Source organism: Polypterus senegalus, chromosome 5 (assembly GCF_016835505.1).
Source record: "Polypterus senegalus isolate Bchr_013 chromosome 5, ASM1683550v1, whole genome shotgun sequence".
Taxonomy (NCBI): Eukaryota; Metazoa; Chordata; class Cladistia; order Polypteriformes; family Polypteridae; genus Polypterus; species Polypterus senegalus.
The window spans coordinates 151,744,898-151,767,326 of record NC_053158.1 but is presented as its reverse complement, the minus strand read 5'-3'; the positions used below and the strand labels follow the sequence as shown (position 1 = coordinate 151,767,326).

The following is a 22,429-nucleotide window of genomic DNA, read 5'->3' as shown; positions in this document are numbered from 1 at the left end:
ACTAGGCAGGCTGGAGTAAAACTGCAGGTTTGAAACTATTCATTATTTGCTTTAGAACCACTTTTGTACTGGTACTAAGGTCCGAAAGTCAAAATTTTAGTACTGATCCAGCACTAGTCAAATATAAAATAACAATAAATAATTATAAACAGAAGAGCTGGGTTTCATTTTGAATATGTTACATTTTGCTTGTGAGTTTGCAGTAGCACTGGCTTTGGCATCACATTTCTCAGAAAATGGGGAGGAAAGGTGTCTTTTGTAAATACAACATGTCTAAGATAAGACAAAAAGGCATACTCTATAAAGTAAAATACTGTAATCCAGCAAGACAAAGTAAGTGGAGTTTGGTTGATTTAAAAAAAACAAAAAAAACAGGAGCATGTGCTATCTTGGATGACATACCAAGTTTGTCATCAAATTCTGTTTTAGCAGCCCCACTAACTGCTTGTCTCTGCAATTATGTACTTATTAATGCACTTCAAGATGTATCATTGAAGAGAGATTCCAGTTTCCACCCACAACCAAAAAAGGCATACAGGTTAGATCATCAGATGACTCTAAATTAGCTCTATTTGAGAAAATGTGGATGCATAAGAATAAAGTACCTTGTCCAAGATAGCTTCATGTGCTGTTCCCTATAAAACTGTGATCAGCGTCTGCTCCCTGTGACCTTGAATTGAGTAAGCCAGTTAGAGAATAGATAGATGGTGGAACGGAAAATTGTACCCACGTCCACTGCAATCGGACTGTAAAAGCAAGGATCATATGTCTGATGTTATATTAAAGAATGATTAAACATCCTATCATTTCAACTTGATGTATACATTTATTAGCAAATCATTATGCTTTATATGATCTTAAGCTCTTTCAACCAAGATTAACAGGCTTGGAAGTTCCTAGTTTTCTTATACTGATCATTTTCTTGTTTATAATAAAATTTATTGAATGTGTAAAAATTTGCTAACACCTTGGGTAGGATGGTCTTGCAAACTTCTGATATTTTAAAATGCAGCCTTTTTTCAGGAGTGTTTTTATCTTGCATCTCTGCTATGGAGAATATACTTTATCTGTGCTTCAAAGATTGCAGATCTTCAGATTAGATCAGGATGTAAATTTGATATTCAGTTACTTATTTAATCATAGCCATCTTTCCTGATATATTTTCTGAGGAGAACCTCCACTAGGGACAGTGTGCGTGGCTCCTTGGAAGCTTGTAGCACTGTCAAATTTTTATTTTACTTTTTAGATAATAGCTTATTTTCAGTTCAAGCAGTGAGTTGTAAAGACAGCTTACTTGTCTTCATGATGTTCATTTGTGGGCTTTTTATAGATTTGTGTTTATTTTTGATACTGCATCAATCGGTTCAAGTGATCACAGTTTGACTTAATTCAAATGAGCACATCACAGCATAATTTAAAGTGTAATGGCAAATTTTAGGCTGGGTTTTAATGCATTCTTTTCTGTGTAACATTCTGGATGTATATATATCTTTTCACCACACACAAATTTTGTTATTCTGATTGCAGGTGTTGCCTTGCTGTATCTCCAGCTTTACCAGGTGATGGGTGAGCAGTCCTACTTGCAGCGATCCTTAGACTATGTGAAGAGGACCCTGCGTAATCTTAATGGTAGAAGGGTCACTTTTCTTTGTGGTGACGCTGGACCTCTTGCAGTTGGGGCTGTTGTCTACCAGAAACTGAACAATGAAACTGAGAGCAAGGAGTGCATTTCAAAGTATGTTTTTCCAATACGATAGCCATTAGGAGTATTTAAAAAAATAAAGTCTTGCAGTATTATATGTTTTCAGATTTATATTTGGTTTATTCCTCTCTTAAGTAAAATCAGTTTTGTAACTATTGACAGTTTGTATTATAATTATAATAATTTTTAAATATGTTGTTGACTTCTAAAGGATCATTAGTTTATATCAAGTATAGTCAATTTCTCAAGAAAGAATTTTGATTTTTGAGTACTAAATAAGTCAAAACTGATTATTTACCCTGGCTGTTAAGTTATATAATGTTAAAATCAGATTGTTGTTTGTACATCTGATGAATTGTTTCTTTCTTTGCATAAAATTGTTCCTCCTAAGTAACATCAATCCTATGTTGAAGGCACATTTTTTATGACACAAAATAAATCCCTTAATGGATTATTTTTAGCATATTTTGAGTATACAATGTCTATGTAGAATTTGAACATTCTCCTATCTCTGGTGGTGTTTTTCTTTATCTTTCTTCCCACATCCCAAAATCATGCTTGTTATATTAGTTGTCAATTCTAAACTGTCTCTATTTGAACATTGGAATATGCATGAGTAGTCTTAGCAATGGACTGCAAATATTGTTTATAATTTGTTTCTCATTTTGGATTCATGTAAACTTTATTCAATGTGCAGTAATGAAAAATTACTACATGTATATTTTCTTTACCCTCTACTTGGCTTAGAAAAGGCCGAATAGTTTCAGTGTGCTCTGCATTAAATCCATCCATCCATCATCCAACCTGCTATATCCTAACTACAGGGTCATGGGGGTCTGCTGGAGCCAATCCCAGCCAACACAGGGCACAAGGCAGGAAACAAACTCTGCATCTAATCTAATTTTGCAAACCCTTTCTTTGTAGCACAGGCTCAAGTTAAGCCTGCATTTAGTCAAGGAAGTGCCAGTTAAAATCCGTTTGATTTTTTTTATTTATGTTTTATTAAAAATTGTAGATTTTACATTTTGCTTCCATCTAATTTATTGTGGATTATTGAAAGATATTGTTGAGTGCAGTTTAAATGTTTTTATATTACTAATATTTGAAAAACATGAATTTATTTTTCCATATGAAATGTGTTTTTTGCAGCTTAGGAGAAATTTTTAATGATTAGCTTAAATCTTGCATATTTGTTTACACATACTTGTATTTCACAAAAACAGTTCCCATTAACCTGTTTTCAGCCAAGATCATTTAGTTTAAGTCTGGCCATAGAAACAATTACTTTTAGAATTTGTACTTTTTCCAAAAGCATCCTTGTTGGTGTAGCATGTCATTTAGTTCACATATTAGCTTCTTTTCTGAAAAAAACTGTAATCTATAATTATTATAAGCTTTTATTCTCTGAAATTCCTGAGATCCTGAATTGATTAAGCAATTTTGAGAATGACAGGAGAGGTGAGATTACTCTGAATTCTCCAAGGGGATTTACCCACTGGCCAGAATAACTCATTATTTCATTATTGGTCCAAGTACTTCTACATCAGATTAACAAAGACATTTTACCAGCATGGTCTGAAGTTTGCATCGGCTGCACTTGGTATTGTTTCAGATTGGTACAGTGCCTATAAAAACTTGTCAGACATTTTCTTATTTTACTGTTTTACTGCTGAATCTCAGATTTAAGTACACAATTAGGCTTTATTGACACTAACCATCAAAAAAAAAATGAAACACAAAGGAATTACCTTAAAAACCCAACAGTGTTTAAGTCCTAAGGCAACCAATTCAGAGACAAGACCTAAGTTCAGTTGGGAATTTGTACCAGGACCTGATTATGGCAATTCACTAATGTTCCCATGCAACTGTGACAAAGTAATAATAATAATAACTTTATATGCTATTCTTTTTTCACTAATCTCAAAAGGAATATAACTATATATATATATATATATATATATATATATATATATATATATATATATATATATATATATATATATATATATATATATATATATAATATGTTATGGTACCTTTATGTAGAATGCGACTACCGTGGTACCTCTGGTCACGACCGTAATTCATTCCAAATCTCTGGAAGTGACCTGATTTGGTCGCGACCCGAATGTAATTTCCCCATAAGATTGTATGTAAATACAATTAATTTGTTCCAGACCGTACAATCTGTATGTAAATATATATTTTTTAAGCACACAAATAGATAATTATACCATAGAATGCACAGTGTAATAGTAAACTACATGTAAAAACATTGAATAACACTGAGAAAACCTTGAACAATAGAGAAAACTAACATTGTAATAGTTTGCACTAGACCCTTACGAACCGCTCAATGTAAACACTTTGTTTATGAGTTTTAAGCACAGGGAAAAAAAATTAAATGCCACTTCTCTTGCAAAACTTTTCAAACCATCCTATACTGGCTTTAAATTCCTCACATTTGCAACTCGAAGAAGGATTTTTTTTCAGCAAATTGCCATGAATCTTCCTGGCTTTCTTGCATATGATCACCTCGCTTACGCTATCCCCTGCAAGTTGCTTCTTGTTCAGCCACACTAGCAACAGTTTTTCCACCTCTTCCAGCACTTGAGGCCTCTACTTGGTTAACATAACTCCTTTTGCAACATCGGCTGCTTTGTTAGGCCTTGTAAATACAAACAAAAGAACGAACGCGAGTAGGGAAACTGGCCGCCATTTTTTTTGTTCGTCACCAGAGCGTGTGGTTATGAACAGATGCAAAATTTTGGCAAACTTTTTGATTGTTACCCTATTTGTACGTGTTCAGAAACGTTCGTGACCAGAGGTTCTACTGTAATAGTTCTTATTTTGCTTGCATTTAGCTGGTAAAAATGTACATAGAATGATTTTTGTACCAGGTTTGGAATGCATACTTGTACATACACTAAATTGTGATTTGTTTTAGACTCTTGATATAATTATTTTTGATGCACTTGTATTTAATTTTTTAGGCTTCTTCAGCTGCATAGAGCTGTACTGAGTTCAGAATCAGATATGCCTGATGAGCTGTTGTATGGCCGAGCAGGTTATCTATATGCCCTGTTGTATCTAAACAGAGAGATTGGATCAGAAACTGTTCCTGAGACCAACATCAAAGAGGTAAAGTATATTGTGATGTGTTACCCTTTACTTGATTTTCACATAAAAAACATGGTCACTGTCTCATACATTTTTAATGTTAACCTTAATCAAGGATCAACTGAGTGATGGAAAATATAATCTTGTAAAAGTTTAAAAAAAAAAAAAGAAAAAAACACTAACTTGCTCTGTGGTGATCAGCCTACCATAATAATCCAAGTGTAAATAATAATGCATAACTATATTTAAGTGGGGAAACAGTGATTTTTCTCATGGAACATAATTAGTTTAATTGTTTTTATCAGAATCAGTTCAGTGTCAATTCCTGCCTTGCGCCCATACTGTTGGGTCAGGGATTTCCTGTTCTACAAGTGTAGTTAACAGGTTCAGTAGACCAATTAATGGAAGGATTATGTATTAGAGATGCAATAAATAAATGCTGCTTCTTTGCCATTCACTCCAATTTATACCTCACTGTTGAAAAGACAGAGTTTATGCAAATATTCACAAGTGATAACTATAGAAAAGAACTATAAACATATGGAACAAAGTATTGTGACTAAGAAATTCTAGAACACTTGACAAAGTTGAACAAAATTAAAAGTGCTTTCACACAAGCTAGGTCCAATGTACATTATATTTGGCTTTGTCCTTTTATCTTGCTTTGCCTATCCACTTCCTTTTTCTTATGTCCCACTGACGGTGGTGTATTCTAACAAATATATTGTTGTTAGGTCACGTCCTTCACCTGTTATGGTGGATAGTGTCCATAAATATGAGATTTAGGATATGCATGACTCTTGCAAAAGGGCTTCCACCGTTTACTAACATTCTCATTGGTGAGGTGCTTTATGTGCATGCCCCTTGACATTTGATACTTTTTCTTCTTTACAATCTTCAGAAACCTGATGTGCATGCCCAGAGTTAGGGTTGTGCTTTGTTCACCATCATGTGGCTGCAATCATGGCTGTAGTTCATGTCAGGTTTTTTCAAGGTTTTCTTCTGGTATAAATAAAGAGGTAATCAACTAGATTCCAGATCTGACCCTACGTTCTCCTGATCATTGTTTTGCCTAGCTCTATTACAACTCATTTTCTAGTTTGCTCTTTCCTTCTAACAGTAGTTGTTGAGTTATGTGACCATACCCGTAACAGCCGTGTCGTATTGTTGAATAGCTAATGACAAAGTTTTGGTTTTCAGTGTCAGTCTTCAGCCTTTTTGGTTACAACCTTTGCCTGTTTTCTAGATTAACATGTATTTCCCACTGAATTTCTTAAAGCCCTTATGGCCTATGATTTAGCCATCACTTGGTACTTCTTGGAGTTTATCTGGAAGACATGTCAACAGGAGATTTACAGCTGTCTCAGGACAAAGAACTATTTAATTCTGAAATCAGGGGGAGAGTATGAATCATTGATGTAAAAGCAAGTAAAAAAAAATAAAAAAAATCAGCACATGTGTTTTGTATTGTCTGCTTGCTGCACAGTATTGATATATCTTAACACATTTTTTCTATTAAATTTGAGACAATAGTTATTTTTCATTTTGAAGAAGTTAAAGATTAATAATTTTGAAAAATGAAAATAATAATATGGGCGGCACTGTGGCGCAGTGGTAGCGCTGCTGCCTCACAATTAGGAGACCCGGGTTCGCTTCCCAGGTCCTACCTGCATGGAGTTTGCATGTTCTCCCCGTGTCTGCGTGGGTTTCCTCCGGGCGCTCCGGTTTCCTCCCACATTCCAAAGACATGCAGGTTAGGTGGACTGGCGATTCTAAATTGGCCCTAGTGTGTACTTGGTGTGTGGATGTGCTTGTGTGTGTCCTGCGGTGGGTTGGCACCCTGCCCATGATTGGTTCCTGCCTTGTGCCCTGTGTTGGCTGGGATTGGCTCCAGCAGACCCCGTGACCCTGTGTTTGGATTCAGCGGGTTGGAAAATGGATGGAAAATAATAATGAAAAAAGGAAAAACACCGCAGAAAAAAGCGAGTCAGTGTTCACTCAAGAACTAACTCCATACCAAGTCCATTTAGAGAAGTCAGTTTTTTTAAGAGTTTTCTTCAATTCATTTGTCTGTAATGAACAATATTTAAATTACTTTTTATCTTAAACTGCGAAAAGAATTAATTTGATAACAGCCCTGGCTGTACCCTGAATAAATAATCTGTCTTCTGTCTTGTACAAATAAGATTACAAATAACATTATATTCAGAGTCATTTAGATGTCATATTTACTATTGGGTACTCATTATTTTACTATTGCTATTAGCAGTACAGTACATGCTATATATGTCTTGATAAGCTCCTGAGTCTAACTGCATAAGTAAAAAATGTCAACTCAAAGTGATTGTTTTTGAAATTGTAAAAAGCTGTTTTGAAAAGATTTGTATAAAGTACAGTGATTTTAAATCATATTTAACTGCTGTTTACTGCAACACGTTATTTTGTTTACCAGTTTGTCTGTTAAACTTTGAATCAGCGAAAAACAAGTTAAGGTCAAGTACTTGTGAGTTATCAAGTTTCTTTTCACATTCATAGAAGAAACCACGATTCACCTTTATTACAACATTTTAAGTAATGTTCAATAAATTGCCTCACTAAATTACTAATAAAGATTGATTCACAGATAAGTAGCCATTTTCATCATGGATTGCTGCATAACACATAGTTACCTTTTCATGTAAGGCTTTAAAATAAAGGCAAACATTGTGAACCCCATGCTCCCAAAGCTAAATACATTTCAGAAGTTCCTTTCATCTCTTTTTTGAAAAAAATCCTTTCATTTTCTAACACATTGCCCAAATTTACCTATCCTCATAACCACATTTTTAAATGAAACCTAATAAATAGTAAGATAGTTATACATAGTTATTTAAGTGGTTTTGAAAAGTTCCATTTATAGAGTACACCATTACAAGGCACATTAATGCAATATAGTATACGTATATTACATACAATTCCATGCAGAAGGACAATGCTGGCCAAATTACATATTTTTATGACACTTTAAGCAAAAAAAAATGTAACTACATCTTTGGCAGCAAACAAACTTAAACAACAATAATTTTATGAAAATGTTAATGCACAGTTATATGTTATTTGTTGAGCTAAAAAATTACTAAATGTGGTTGTTTTCAAAAAGGTTTGGGCACTCTACTAAGTCAGAAATAGTAAGAGCCCCTTGGACAAAAAAAAAATCACAGTTTACACACATTTTTTGTAACCAGCTGTGCTTGTTTTGGGAACTTTTCCCCATTCTTCCTTTCATAATGCTTCAGCTATTAGATATTCTTGGTCTGGATCTGCACACACATTTTTAATGATGTTCAAGTCTGTGGACTGCGAGAGCAATTCAATAATCATTATCTTATGTTTCTTGAAGTACTTTGCAGTAGATATGTAGAATTAGTAGAATTGTTTTTGATCATTGTCTTGTTGTAGGAGCTATCCTGTGTTCAGCTTAATTTTCCCGATTGACATTCTCCTTGTGGATTTATTAGTATTTTGTAGAATCCATTTTCCCCGTACTCACATAGTGTTTACTGTGCCACTAACATTCACACACAATAACAAAAGCATAATATGCTTTTTTTCAAATGCAGTTCTTTATTCCTTTCAACAACCCTTGTGTTTAGTTTTAAAATCATCTGTCCACAGCATTTGTTTACAACTCCCCTGTCTTATGTAAATACTTAAGATGTTATTTATGATGAGAGTGCTGGTAAGCTTTCCTTCCGATTTCTTTTCTTTGAAAGCTATTGTTGGTTTAGACAATACAGTAGAAAACTGTACTACTATTGCACTGTACCACCGTACCACCAGTTTCTCAGCTAAATCTGTCTGCAGGTGTTTTAAGAAATGCATTGCTTCACTGCACAGTATATAAGCTGTCCAATATGTCAGTTTTTTGGTCTTCCAAATAGTGTCTTAACCCCCATGGTTCCCCTTAACTGTCATTTCCTAATGACATTTTTGGCTGTGGAAATTACCAGCTAGAAGCATTTTGATATTATTTTATTGCCTTCCTTTGCTTTGTAGACATCAGTTAGTTTAATTTTCAGACCTTCAGTCAGAAAAGCCTTTGGTTGCTGAGTGCTGCACAGCGTTTGAAGTGCCAGAGAATATATTGCACTGTGGAAGTGTCATCAGGTGACAATTATTATTGACAGTTCTTGATCAGGCTAACAGTTCTTGAGTTAAGTCAGACCAGGCTAAAGACCTAACAGGTTCTCAGACCTTACAGAGGATGCCCAAACTTTCCCAAATACCACATTTACTCTTTTGTTTATTTATATACTTTTTTCAGTTCACCGGATAAATTGAAACTGTACAGAACAATTTAATTACAATGCCCTAGTTTTACTTTATTTTCTGACAAAGTTGTATTTACAGGTTGAGCATTCAAAAATCCAAAATTCTCCAAAATCTGAAGCTGAAACTGCTGTTGATCAGTTATGACTATAGTGTTGGTGTCGATGTTATGTTGATGGAATTGACTGCTATGTTTGTGAAAACATGAATTGTAAAATATGCATTTGAAGTAGATGATGTGTCACAACCATGTTAAATGTTGACAAAATATGTAATTTGACCATGGATTTTCAAAGTTTTTCATGCAACAAATATAGTATATTATATATATTGTAAACAAGAAGCTGTGATCTTTAGTTAGAAAAAGTCCCGACTGTGCACATCACTTGTAGACATAGCAGATGGTTTCTTGAGCCTAACAGAGTACCTTTAAAATAAATGAACTGAGGCAGGCAAAGGATGGAGATGTAGGCTGAGCCAGGGTCACAGATCTTCTTCTGGTTTGGCAAATTCAGAACTATAGAGAAAGCTTACAGATAGGTAGGTATCCCCTGATCTTCTATATCCAGGGCTAATCCTAGTCCTTAGGGGCCAGAAACAGGATCTGGATTTGCACCCAACTCCATTCTCCTTAACAATGCAATTAGTACTAAAAGACCTTCTAAAAGTCAACTTCATGTAATTACAATACACAAACTAATGCATATATATATTTTGGGGAACAGCCCTGGCACAGACAGTCAGACACAGTCGGTTCAAACACCAACACATGTTTATTATACATTCTGCAACTATTTACACGCACAACCCAGTGCTCCAGCACCAATCACCCTTAGTCCAGGCCTCTTTCCTCAATGCCTCTCCTACTGACCGTTTCCACTCCTCTCCTACAGGCTTCGTCCTCTTCCACCTGGTGGCGGCCTCTTTTATGTTCACCCGGAACGTGCTCCAGGTGTCTCCTGATGAACTTCTGCCAGCACTTCCTGGTGTGGCGGAAGTGTCGGTTGAGCACCTGGAAGCACTCTGGGTGTCTCTGGTATTCCTTCCCTCAGCACCTTTGAGTGTGGGGGAAGTGCTGACATCCAGGGCTTCTCAGCCATCTGGGTGCCCCCTGGCAGTGACCACAGGCCCCTATAGGGTTGAGCTTCCATGCTCTGTTCCCATGGTCGCCATTCCAACCAGAGCGGCTGCCCCCTCGTGGCACCCAGCCAGTCTCCACTAATATATATATATATATATATATATATATATATATATATATATATATATATATATATATATATATATATATATATATATATATATATATATATATATATATATATATATATATATATATATATATATATATATATATATATATATATATATATATATATATATATATATATATATATATATATGTATATATATATATATATATATATATATATATATATGTGTGTGTAAAAGAAAGACAAACACAACTATAAAGGTTTGGGGTTTCCGGCCCCGTATACTGTAAAACAGATTTGCAAAAGTATATATATCACAGTCAAGGTTAGCACACATTCGTACTACACAGTTGACCGCCGAAAGATGGCGGAGTGGGAGCATTTATAAGGCAGGACTGGAAGTAGAGGTGTATGCTGGGTAGAAGGAGGATAGTGGGATTGGTGACGTCATCAGGGATTGACAGAGGAAGGGCGGAAGTAGTGGTGTGTGGATGCTGATTCAGATCGCTTCATGGCGGCAGTGCGTCTTTCTTTCTGCGGAAAACAAAGCGAGGAAAGTTAGTACCCCGTCACATCCTTCTGGCATACGAACTCACGATACCGTTTTAGGTCCGTCCGCGGCCCCCTATTCACACGTGCGTGACAATAGATATATATATATATATATATATATATATAGATATATATAGATATATCTAAATAGATTATATATATATCTATATAGATATATACTGTAGATATATGTGTATATATATATATATATATATATATATATATATATATATATACTAATAAATGGCAAAGCCCTCACTGACTGACTGACTGACTCATTTATCACTAATTCTCCAACTTCCCGTGTAGGTAAAAGGCTGAAATTTGGCAGGCTCATTCCTTACAGGTTACTTACAGAAGTTAAGCAGGTTTCATTTTGAAATTCTACGCGTAACGGTCATAATTTAATCCTACTTACGTACATATATACGTCCATAGCCTGCAGCTCGGTCGCAGTGTGAGGCGGTGTTGCATCCCCCATCACCACGCCTCCCATGTAGTTGGCTGCCTGCCCATATAAGGCCGTCCATCGCTTCGGTCTCTTCATTCCCTTCTTTGCTTCACCACGTTATTCACTTCTCCGTGCTGATAACTGCAGCATTTTTATTTAATCCACGGCTTCTCCGCTGTTTTATTGTTCGTTTATTACGATGTGAAGTTATCGATGAAACCAGCTGTATGCTTACAATGCTTGATAGATGCCGAATGTGACTTCAACACAAGTCCTGCAAATACTAACGTAATTGAAATAAACCATGAAACTCAAATCGATTATGACAGCAGCAATCCAAGTTGTGAGAAAACAGTAAAAAGGAGGCGAGTCAGACGTCGTGGTACATTTTCTGATGCAGCTAGACGGAAACAACTTTGTGACGCTGCCACCAAATGCTTGCAGAAAAATCCACAATTTAATAGACACACTGTTGCTAAATACTCGCAGGCAAATCCATAAGTTCATAGAGATGCTGTCGCTAAATACTTGCAGGCAAATCCAAGTTCATAGAGACGCTGTCGCTAAATACTCGCAGGCAAATCCTCAACTTAATGCCGGGAATGCCTGTTAAACATCTTAGATTCACGAGTAGCGATTTGGGTAGTAAACACTTCGATGAATGAAACCTGTTATCTTTACAACAGTTGACAAACATGGAATGTAACTTGATCACAACACGTCCTCCAAATACGAACCTGATTGAAAGAAATAATGAAAATCAAATCCTTGATGACAGCAACACTCATAACAGTGACAAAACAATTACATTGACAATCATGTTACGTTATTTTTAAAATGTTTCCTTTTCTTTTTCATAACTTCTTTAACACACTACTTCTCCGCTGCGAAGCGCAGGTATTTTGCTAATATACATATACATACATATCTACATAAACACACACACACACACACACACACACATGGGGTGCGAGCAACTGTTGCCTGGGGGTGGCAGAATCCATCAAGGAAGAAAAATGAAAAACATTATTTGTACAAAATCTTAATTTATGTATCCATTCCTAAGTAATTAAATGGGCAGGCTATTTCGTATCAGTGCAATACGCTGTTTGTTAAAACGGATGACTCCCGCTCTTACGTGCAAGTCTGTGTGGATATTATGAACTATCGTATTTTTTACCGTTCATCTAATGATTACACTGAGTATGGCTTTACCAAAACAATCATTGATGGCGAATAAAGTATCCATTATTCATAAAGCTTCAATTGGTGATCTGTCTTTCTGCGTTAACTGCATATTTTTTCATACGTCTCAAACCAAGGGGATGCGAGGGTACAATGAATCGGGAAGCGCGCGTACATACTCAGTGCACCCCCTCTCAGGAATCGAACCTCGGACGTCACCGCTAGAGGCGAAGCCTCTACCATTGCGCCACAGCGTGTGGTTTGTCTATTTCAGCGTATGTAGATCGGGATATATATATATATATATATATATATATATATATATATATATATATATATATATATATATATATATATACCAGCGCGCAGCGAGAAGTAGTGTGTTAAAGAAGTTATGAAAAAGAAAAGGGAACATTTTAAAAATAACGTAACATGATTGTCAATGTACAGTAATTGTTTTGTGAGTGTTATGAGTGTTGCTGTCATCAAGGATTTGATTATCATTATTTCTTTCAATCAGGTTCGTATTTGTAGGATTGTGGTGTTATGGGTCCACAGCTCGTGGAGAAAAGGCCATTGATTTTAAATAAATAATCACCGCACCTGAGGCGGCTTCGTGAGGGGGGCGTTGTTGTAGCGAGCCGCGGGGCAGTCGTCGATGTGGGCGTTTCTCACCGTGTGCACAGGTGAGGAACTGCCCACATTCGTGATTGCTCCCGTGGCTAATGCTGCAGCTGTGATGGCCCCTCACGTTTTTTAAAAGAAGCGCAAGTCGGTTGGGGAGAAAGAGGGGGAGAATCGATCGGAGAGAAAGGAAAGGAGAGGACGGAGGTTACAGGGAGCGTGGAAGCAAGCGGTGCAGGAGAGAGACGGACACGCGGAGCGTGTGGTGAGCGCGATCGGCGCCGTGGGCAGCTGCGAGGAAGCTGGGTGTTAGGCCGACACCCAGGTGTTTGTGTAGATGTCGCCCGCTGAGCGATCTGGTAGCGGAGTGACAAGGTGAAAGCGACGGGCGCAGAGAGGCCATTGAAAAGGCAGCGAAGTCGGAGACTTGGTGATGGAATCCCCAACGGGCACCTGGCCGTTGAGGGTAATCAGGTCTCGGGGACTGGGATGAGTGCCAGACCGAAGCCAGGGATCGGGAGGTCTCCAGTCTCGAGCGTGTGATGTAGGAGGGCAGCTGCAGAGAGCGTCTTGCCTGCTGCTAAGCCCGTACGGGATAAGCAGGTGAGACGCATACAGAAAAGAAGCACCAAGCTTATTTGTTGTTGTTTTTAAAGACCGCTTCCTGATCATTTTAACCTCTCGATTTTAAGGATTGTTTTTTCTATTGAGTTTTAACCCCCACGTGTTCTTTTAATGGATTATTTATTTATTTATTGAAGAACTTGAAGATCTGCACTATTTATGGAACACTGTTTTTGTTTTGTTGATTTTTAATAAAAGCACTGTTGCACTTTTTGTATACCTTCCCCTTGCTGGAATCATTTGCCTCCATTGACTAGCTCACTCGGTTACATTATCGACGGTGTTGGGTTCGAGTGCTTCCAATAACAAAGGGAGTGTGGAGCCAGAACCCACATCGTCACAAGGATGTGTTGTGTTCAAGTTATATTCCGTGTTTGTCAATCGTTGTAAAGATGACAGGTTTCATTCATCGATTCGTTTCTTACTGCATCAATAAACAGCTCGTCTTTCTCTTTATCTGAGATGTGACACACTGCATGCACAGGTTTTTTTTTTACAGGTTTTGTCATAATTTTCCGAGATACTGAATTTGGGACTTTCATTAGTTGTCAGTTATAATCATCAAAATTAAAATAAATAAACATTTGAAATACATCAGTTTGTGTGTAATGAATCTAATATACAAGTTTCACTTTTTGAATGGAATTACTGAAATAAATCAACTTTGTCATGATATTCTAATTTTATGACCGGCACCCGTAATTGTTCTGTGACCTTGTGTGGATGCCTGTGTGAGATTAAACTATTAAAAGGTTTTTGGGCATTGCACCAAGGATTTTAAATGGACAGATAAGACACTGCACTTTTTCTGTTAAAATAATATGCTTTGTTTTGATGTAAGTAATTTTCATATCTTATAAATTTGACACATTTAAAATATGTATTGTTTTATTAATTAAGAACTGTCATATATAGTTATCATGCCATGATCAGACGTTGATTGGGGGTAGTTTGGCAATACTTAACCTACAAATTCAGTGTTTTGATTGGTAAAAAGGTCTATGCTGAGACAGCCTCACAAGGATTTTTTAGTATTATTTCTGTGCTACTACTCTTTATGTGTGTATATGTATCAGTAAACTGCTTTCACCAGTTAAACCAAATGGTTTGAGGAACATAATCAAAGAGTTTGAGGTGCTGCTCTGACCTCCAAATTTCCTACATCACAGCCCAGTTGAGCATCTTTGGGATGCATTAGAACATCAAGTTCAATCTGGGGCAGCAGTTACCACAGGACACCTTCAGAGGTCTTGCAGAGTCCATGCTTTGGCAGGGTGGAGTTGTTTTCTTATATATGTGTAAATGCATACCCAAGTTGTATTTTTAGGACTACAAGAATTGCAATTTTCTGTTTGTATCTTGGGTTTATAACTCTTTCTATTTCAGTAAAAATTCAATAGGTATTTCCTAACAAATGTCTATTAATAATTTAAGAAATGCTAAACTCAGATTATCATTAGTGTTTGGCACACATTAATAGTTATTATCCCATTGCAGATTTTGAAGTTTTCTTTCATCTGTAAATAATTAACACAATCATAATGAGTTTTTCTTAGTAGGTCATGTTTTCTGCACATTTTAAACTGTTACTGACTCTCTTACAAACCAGTATAAACAAGCTACTTGTGTAATGCCACAAAATCATGTGATCTTTGGGCACAGAAATTTAAGGCTCACATTTTTTCTTGAATAGTTTTTCTTACACCATAACATTAGTGATTTTATTTAAATAATATTTTGTGCTTTATTTAAATAAATGTTCTCGTCAGTATATGTCAATTGATCCTTCCATTTGTCTAAGGAAAAATAATAGAGAAGAGCTCTGAAAGTGTTAACCAAAATTAATAAAAACTCAATCACATTTGCGGTACATGTAGAATTGAAGCTAGCAAAACCTTTAACTTTAAAGACTAGCTTTTCTATACTGTTTTTTTTTATTTAACTTTATAACTGATAGACATATTCAATGTTTTATTAGTTTGCTTTTTGAGGGTTGGTGACAGATGGCTATTACCATTATCCTAATTTTGTATAATTTGAGAGTCATCAAGCCAAATTCCTTGCAACCATTCCTTTTAATGTCAATAAACTTACTGTGCTGATATCGATAGCTCAACTTAAGCAAGTTTTGGGAATTGTGCTAACTGAACATATTGCTCATATTAGAGTGTAATGTACATTTTTGTCATTCATCACACAAACCAATCATGGTAAACTTGATTTTAGAAGTAATCAGAAATAGTTATGGATTTTTATAGTAAGGAACTTTTTAAGAAATAATCTACAAGATGCTGAATTTCCATAGGCTGATAATATTCTCTTATGCCTTGTTAGATAATTTAGATCTTTTTGTTAATATCCTTTTTTTCTGTATTTTACAAAGCACCTTTTTAAAATTTCTACTGAAAATGTGACATCTCCTTAAAACATTGTGTAACATTCATATTTTATGTAACATATTTGAAAATATCTCTAGTACTAATTCTAGTTTGCCAACCTTCAGAGATACTGAAAATATAAGAGTGAGAGAGTAAGCACTTACTATAGCTAGTTAAAATGTCATTAATTATGTTTTAAATATTTGGTATCAAGTACTGAAAAAATGCTTTAATTACAATGAAAAGAATGATGCTACATTTTTAATAAATGTATGAGAAGATGACAGTTTTATTTAATAAGCCATAGTGAATTAAATCTTTTTCTCTAAAAATAAACATGTTAATTGTATATCTTTATTAAAATTGCTAGTAACTGTTGTACAGTTTGTACACATTTTTAATATTTAGCCAACTATAGGTACAGCATTACACTGGTATTTCAGGTATAAAAAAAAACCCCAGTGTAATTTTTGGCAACTGAAATGAATATCTCAGCTGGTTTAGTCCACACAAACACTGTTAAATTTGAAAACACAATATTCATGTTAAAAGTTTTATGTTCACATTAGCATTTTGAAATCTTTTTCTAAAAGTTTGGTATCCAAGCTGAAATGCAAGGAAGGCGTGTGTCAAATAAATTAGCGTGTGTGTGTGAGTGAGTGTGAGTGCTTGCATTCACCCTCCAGTGGACTTGTGCCCCATCCAGGATATGTTCCTGCCTTGTGTCTGATGCTTGCTGAAATAAGCTCTAGCTGCACCACGATCCTGCTCTGAAAATGTATGAATAGATATATTCTACCTTCAAATTTTTATGTGACAGCTCTGGTGAAAAACATTTGACTTAAGTTGTTCTACTACTACCTACTCATCCATTCTAAGGAGAAGATTCTGGTTAGTTTTAAGTTTTATTTCTAGCCACCTAGCTGTTTTGCAATTTCAACTTTAAGCTCAGTCACTGTTTAATTTTTCCATTGACTGACCACCAAGTCCAGTGCTCATTGGGTATTAGTAAAAAATTATAAGGTGGAGCTGGTACTAAATAAGAGTTAATTGATACTGAACCAATATGAATACCCATGAATAGTACTGGTGAAACCCCAATTAATATATAAGGACAATATAATTTTTAAGAGCATTAGGTGTATTCTATTTTTGTGTTTTGATTTATATATTTATACCTTATTACATCTACTATGGGAATGCAGACTAGTTTTACTTTATTGTTTATTTTTTTGCATTATAGTAATCCCTCCTCGATCGCGGGGTTGCGTTCCAGAACCTCCCGCGATAGGTGAAAATCCACGAAGTAGAAACCATATGTTTGTATGGTTATTTTTATATATTTTAAGCCCTTAGAAACTCTCCCACACTGTTTATAAATATTCTCCACACAGTTATACAGTAAACCCTCGTTTATCACAGTTAATCCACTCCGGACAGATAAATGAATTTCCACAAAGTAGGATTCTTTATTTATAAATCTAATATTTTCGCAGTTAGAGCATAGAAAACCTGTTTACAACCTTCTAAATATGTTTTTTATCATTATTAGAGCCCTCTAGACATGAAATAACACCCTTTAGTCAAAAGTTTAAACTGTGCTCCATGACAAGACAGAGATGACAGTTCTTTCTCACAATTAAAATAATGCAAATGTATCTTCCTCTTCAAGGTGCACCTCAGGAGTGGAGAATGTCAGAGAGAGAGAGAAAAGTAAACAATCAAAAATCAATAGGGCTATTGCGCTTTTAAGTATGTAAGCACTGCGATAAAGTGGCCGCAATGAAGGGATCAATGTGAAGGTAGCCTTTTAGCATTTTTTAGAGGAGCGTCCGTATCTTCTAAGCAAACAGCCACTGTGCAAAAAGCTCCCCTTCTCACTCCCCCTCCATCAGGAGCAGAGAATGTCAGAGAGAGTGAGAGAGACAGAGAAAAGCAAACAATGAAAAATCAATACGGGCTGTTAGAGCTTTTAAGTATGCGAAGCACCAGGCAGGAAGCATATCGTATATCATTGAGGAGTTTTATTTAATACGTAATACGTGCTCTGATTGGGTAGCTTCTCAGCCATCCGCCAATAGCGTCCCTTGTATGAAATCAACTGGGCAAACAAACTGAGGAAGCATGTACCATAAGTTAAAAGACCCATTGTCCGCAGAAATCCGTGAACCAGCGAAAAATCTGTGATATATATTTTGATATGCTTACATTTAAAATCCGCGATGGAGTGAAGCTGCGAAAGTCGAAGCGCGATATAGTGAGGGATCACTGTACATTTATTTATTTGCCATCTTTATATTTGCCCATAGTAAAATTGTAGGAAACTCTTCAGTAGGATTGTGCTTTCCTGAAAGTAAATGTATGTTTTATAGGTTAACAGTCTCTGTCAGTTATATCATCTAAATAATATCATTATGCTCATCCTTTGTGTTTGGCAACTTTCAGAGGAAGGTGACATTACATTTTATGCTAGAATATAAACTCTGTTTTCTGTCCATTTATCTGTCATTTTTCTGAACTTAATTTTACTGTTAATAGTTAAAAAGAGATGGAGCCTATCCTTACTGCTGTTGGTATAAAACAGGAAGTAATCGTGGGTGGCATGCTAGCCTAGCACAGGGCATATTCATCCACACAACTGAATTCACTGAGACTGGGCAAGGTTAAAATGCCAAGTTAACATAGTAACATATCTTTAGAGCAGGGTATCTTAATTTAATTTTTTTTTTGTTGTGCCCCATTCTTACACTTCTTACGGTCTTTGCTTTCCATTCCATATTAATTGGCATGACAGTCATTAAAACTTCACCTTAGAGATTCACGGATGATCATCATAGCCTTCAGTTTGTCAGTTACTTAATCAACCCACATTAACGCACCATGACACACTTCGTAAGTCACCCACAACCCTTTCCCGATAAATGCAGTAGTGACTCGCAACCACCCAACAGCAGTGACCCATACGAATTAAGTGATTAAAAAAAACCCATTTGTAATAGTCTGAAATCAACTTAGAATTTTTCTGCCTAGACTCCTAGAATTGGGCTTATAAGTAAGCTTTGCAGTAAGTGCATATTTGTTGTACAGTCATAGATTATTTATATTGCTTTTTTAACACTTTTCAGGTAGTTGATGCAATTTTGGAATCTGGAAAAAATCTTTCAAAAGATGAGCGGAAAACAGATCGCTGCCCTCTCTTGTATCAGTGGCATCGTAAACAGTACATTGGTGCAGCTCATGGCCTTGCAGGAATTTATTACATGCTAATGCAGGTAAATGAGTCCTTGTTTATTTTAAGCTTTTGATTGAAGCAGAAGGTAGAGTTATTTTCAAATCAGGCAGACTGTTCTACATGTTCTTTGATATGTTTTACCACTCCTATGGTAGGTTACAAGGGAAAGCATGTGGAGCAAAATTCAGAAACCAACCACTCCATCCCAGGTCACACTCACATATAGGGGGTCAATTTAAAATTTATAGTTGACCTGATGTGGGAGAAAGTCCACAGAGTTACAGACTACTACTGCCATTCCATTCATTTACACTAATTTCTGTATTTTTTTTTATTTTCCTTAAACAGCTCTGTTCTTTGAAAGTAATCTGAATTATTTTAGGAGTTGTAAGAGCTAGATTTGCTAGATTGTGTTAGAAATAATGTTTAGATAGATAGAACTTTATTTGTCCCCAGGAGGAAATGTGGCTTTTTACCAAAGCTATTTAAATACATAAATAAATACATACATAAATAGGTAGATAAATAAATAAATACACACAAATTTTAGTCTGAACAAGCACTGGAGTTACTATCTATCTATATATATATATATAATTCACTAAGGCAAGACAACCATGGAAAGCACGCCGGAAGGGGCGTGGATTCACTAAGCCACCGACAAGTGAAACACCTATGGCGCAAGCAGGAAGGAGCCACGCCCACCAACTCCAAGACCATTGGATACGACGACAACTCACAGAGCCACGCCCACCAACTCGGACGCGACGACACAGAAAAACCGGCGTCATTTATATTCGTCTGTCGTAGAGGTCACATGCAGCTCCGACCCACGTTGACTGTTAATAGAGGGATGTTTCTCGCGGAGGTGAATCGCCATATGAGGCGTGTAAAACTGTTTGCGAGGGGTATCCCATAGGATCCTTAAAACGTTCCTTTACAACTGAGGTTAAAACACAATGAAGTGAGCAGTCTCTAAAAAACAAGTTTTTGGTTACGACGCACGACCACTTGCACTATAGCAAACTGTTTTACACGCTACATACAGCAATTCGCATCCGCGACAAACATGCGTCTTCTTAGATACTACTGCACTTTGTATACACCCCCCTCCCACCATGGTCGGGTGTCTTGGTGGATTATATATAGAAAGGCAGCCAAAACCGCACAGAGCAATGAAAAGTCTACATGAGTCACAGGTGCATCTGGACTGTACAAAGACGACAACGACTCGAGTGACGAGTTGGAGGTGGGCACATGAGCAGGCAGTGTATACTGAACGAGAAATCAGCAGATTAGCATGACAGAGGGAGCGGAGTGGATGTCCTTCTCCTCTCCTCCCGTTCCACCCTGAGCGCCGCACGGACGATTGTGTATTGGTTCGTTCCGTGCATTGGTTAAAACCCAATGAAGGAAGCAGTCTTTAAAAACCAATAAGCCCTGTGCCTCAGTTTCATTACTGTCTCACCTGCTTCACCAATGCAGGCCCCGCAACAGGCGATCCGGCAGCGTCATTCCCATGACCCGCCGGGCAGCCAACCGGGTAACCAAAGTCTTTGGGTTCAGGGGGGAGTATGGTTACAAAGCTGACTCTTAAAGGGATTGACGGAAGGGCACCACCAAGTGTGGAGCCTTTCGCTTCATTTGACTCAACACAGGAAACCTCACCCGGCCCAGACACGGACAGGATTGACAGATTGATAGCTCTTTCTCAATTCTGTGGGTGGTGGTGCATGGCAGTTCTTGGTTGGTGGAGCGATTTGACTGGTTATTTCCGAAAACAAAGACTCCGCCTGCTAAATAGTTACACGACCCAACAGCGGTCGGCGTCCAAATTCTTAGAGGGACAAGTGGCTTTCAGCCACGTGAGATTGGGCATTAACAGGTCTGTGATGCACTTGTATGTCGGTACTGCACGCGCTACACGGAATGGATCAACGTGTGTCTACCCGGCGCGGGGGGACGTGGGTAAGCCGTTGAACCCCATTCGTGATGGAGACCGTGGCTTCCAATTGTTCCCCACTAAGCGAAATTCCCAGTACGTGGGTCATATGCTCGCACTGATTATGTCCCTGCCCTTTGTAAAGCCCCCCATGGTCGGGTGACTTGGTGGATTATATATAAAAAAAAGCAGCCGGAACCGCAAAGAACAATGAAAAATCAACATGGAAACCGACTGAGGCGGTGTTTGGAAAATTAACAATCAACATGACTCACAGGTGCGTGTGGACTGTACACAGACGAAAGCGACTCAGGTAGGGAGTTGGGGGTGGGCACATAAGCGGGCAGTGCGTACTGAACGAGCGCTGTTCAACCCCGTCCTTCGCTTTGGAAGGAGAAAGCGCGACGGCGCTCCTCCGGTTTTCAGTCATGGACAATTGTATGTTGGTTCGTAGCGTGCATTGTTGCAATGTTACTTTTCTTGGTGGTTTATTAAATTACGGATTTTTCAAATGCTTATTTTTTCCTCTGTGCTTAAAAATCATTTAAAAAGCGGCCTGATTATGCGGCGTATGCTATGCCGCGGGTTGGCTAGTAAAGCAAGAAAAGATCAACATAAAGAAAAGTCCAGGCTTGGCTATTATAGTCATCGTCAGGCCTTATGCAGATATATTCCTGATGGTATAAAGGAGCCCCAGTAGTATTTGACACAGCAGTGTTCCTAAGAAAAATGTGCATTTTTTGGATACTTCTTTCAGACTAAATAGTTTCAATTAAACTAGCATTTTACTACTGTCTTTCTAAATCATGGATTTATGCTTTCTTTTTTCAGCCAGAAGCTAAAGTTGATGTAGAAGTTCTTAATGATTTGGTAAAACCTAGCATAGATTATGTGCGACATAAAAAATTCAGATCTGGGAATTATCCATCATCTCTCAGCAATGAGACCGATCGTCTGGTCCACTGGTGTCATGGTGCTCCTGGAGTGATACATATGATTTTACAGGCTCATAAGGTCAGTATTTTATCTTAACAACATAAAAATGAATTTTACTTAAGCTTCTATATCTGTTTACACATGTACATGGGTATGATATA

General features: G+C 37.0%; 1 protein-coding gene across 1 annotated transcript in view; it reads left to right on the top strand.

The window, feature by feature from the left end:
• lancl2 (LanC lantibiotic synthetase component C-like 2 (bacterial)) overlaps positions 1-22,429 on the top strand; it is an 80,719-nt gene that overhangs the window by 25,705 nt on the left and 32,585 nt on the right. Inside the window, exons 3-6 of the mRNA XM_039753502.1 lie at positions 1,528-1,735; positions 4,696-4,843; positions 19,284-19,430; positions 22,164-22,346. Coding sequence (XP_039609436.1) covers positions 1,528-1,735; positions 4,696-4,843; positions 19,284-19,430; positions 22,164-22,346 — 686 coding nt within the window. The remainder of the gene's footprint in view (positions 1-1,527; positions 1,736-4,695; positions 4,844-19,283; positions 19,431-22,163; positions 22,347-22,429) is intronic.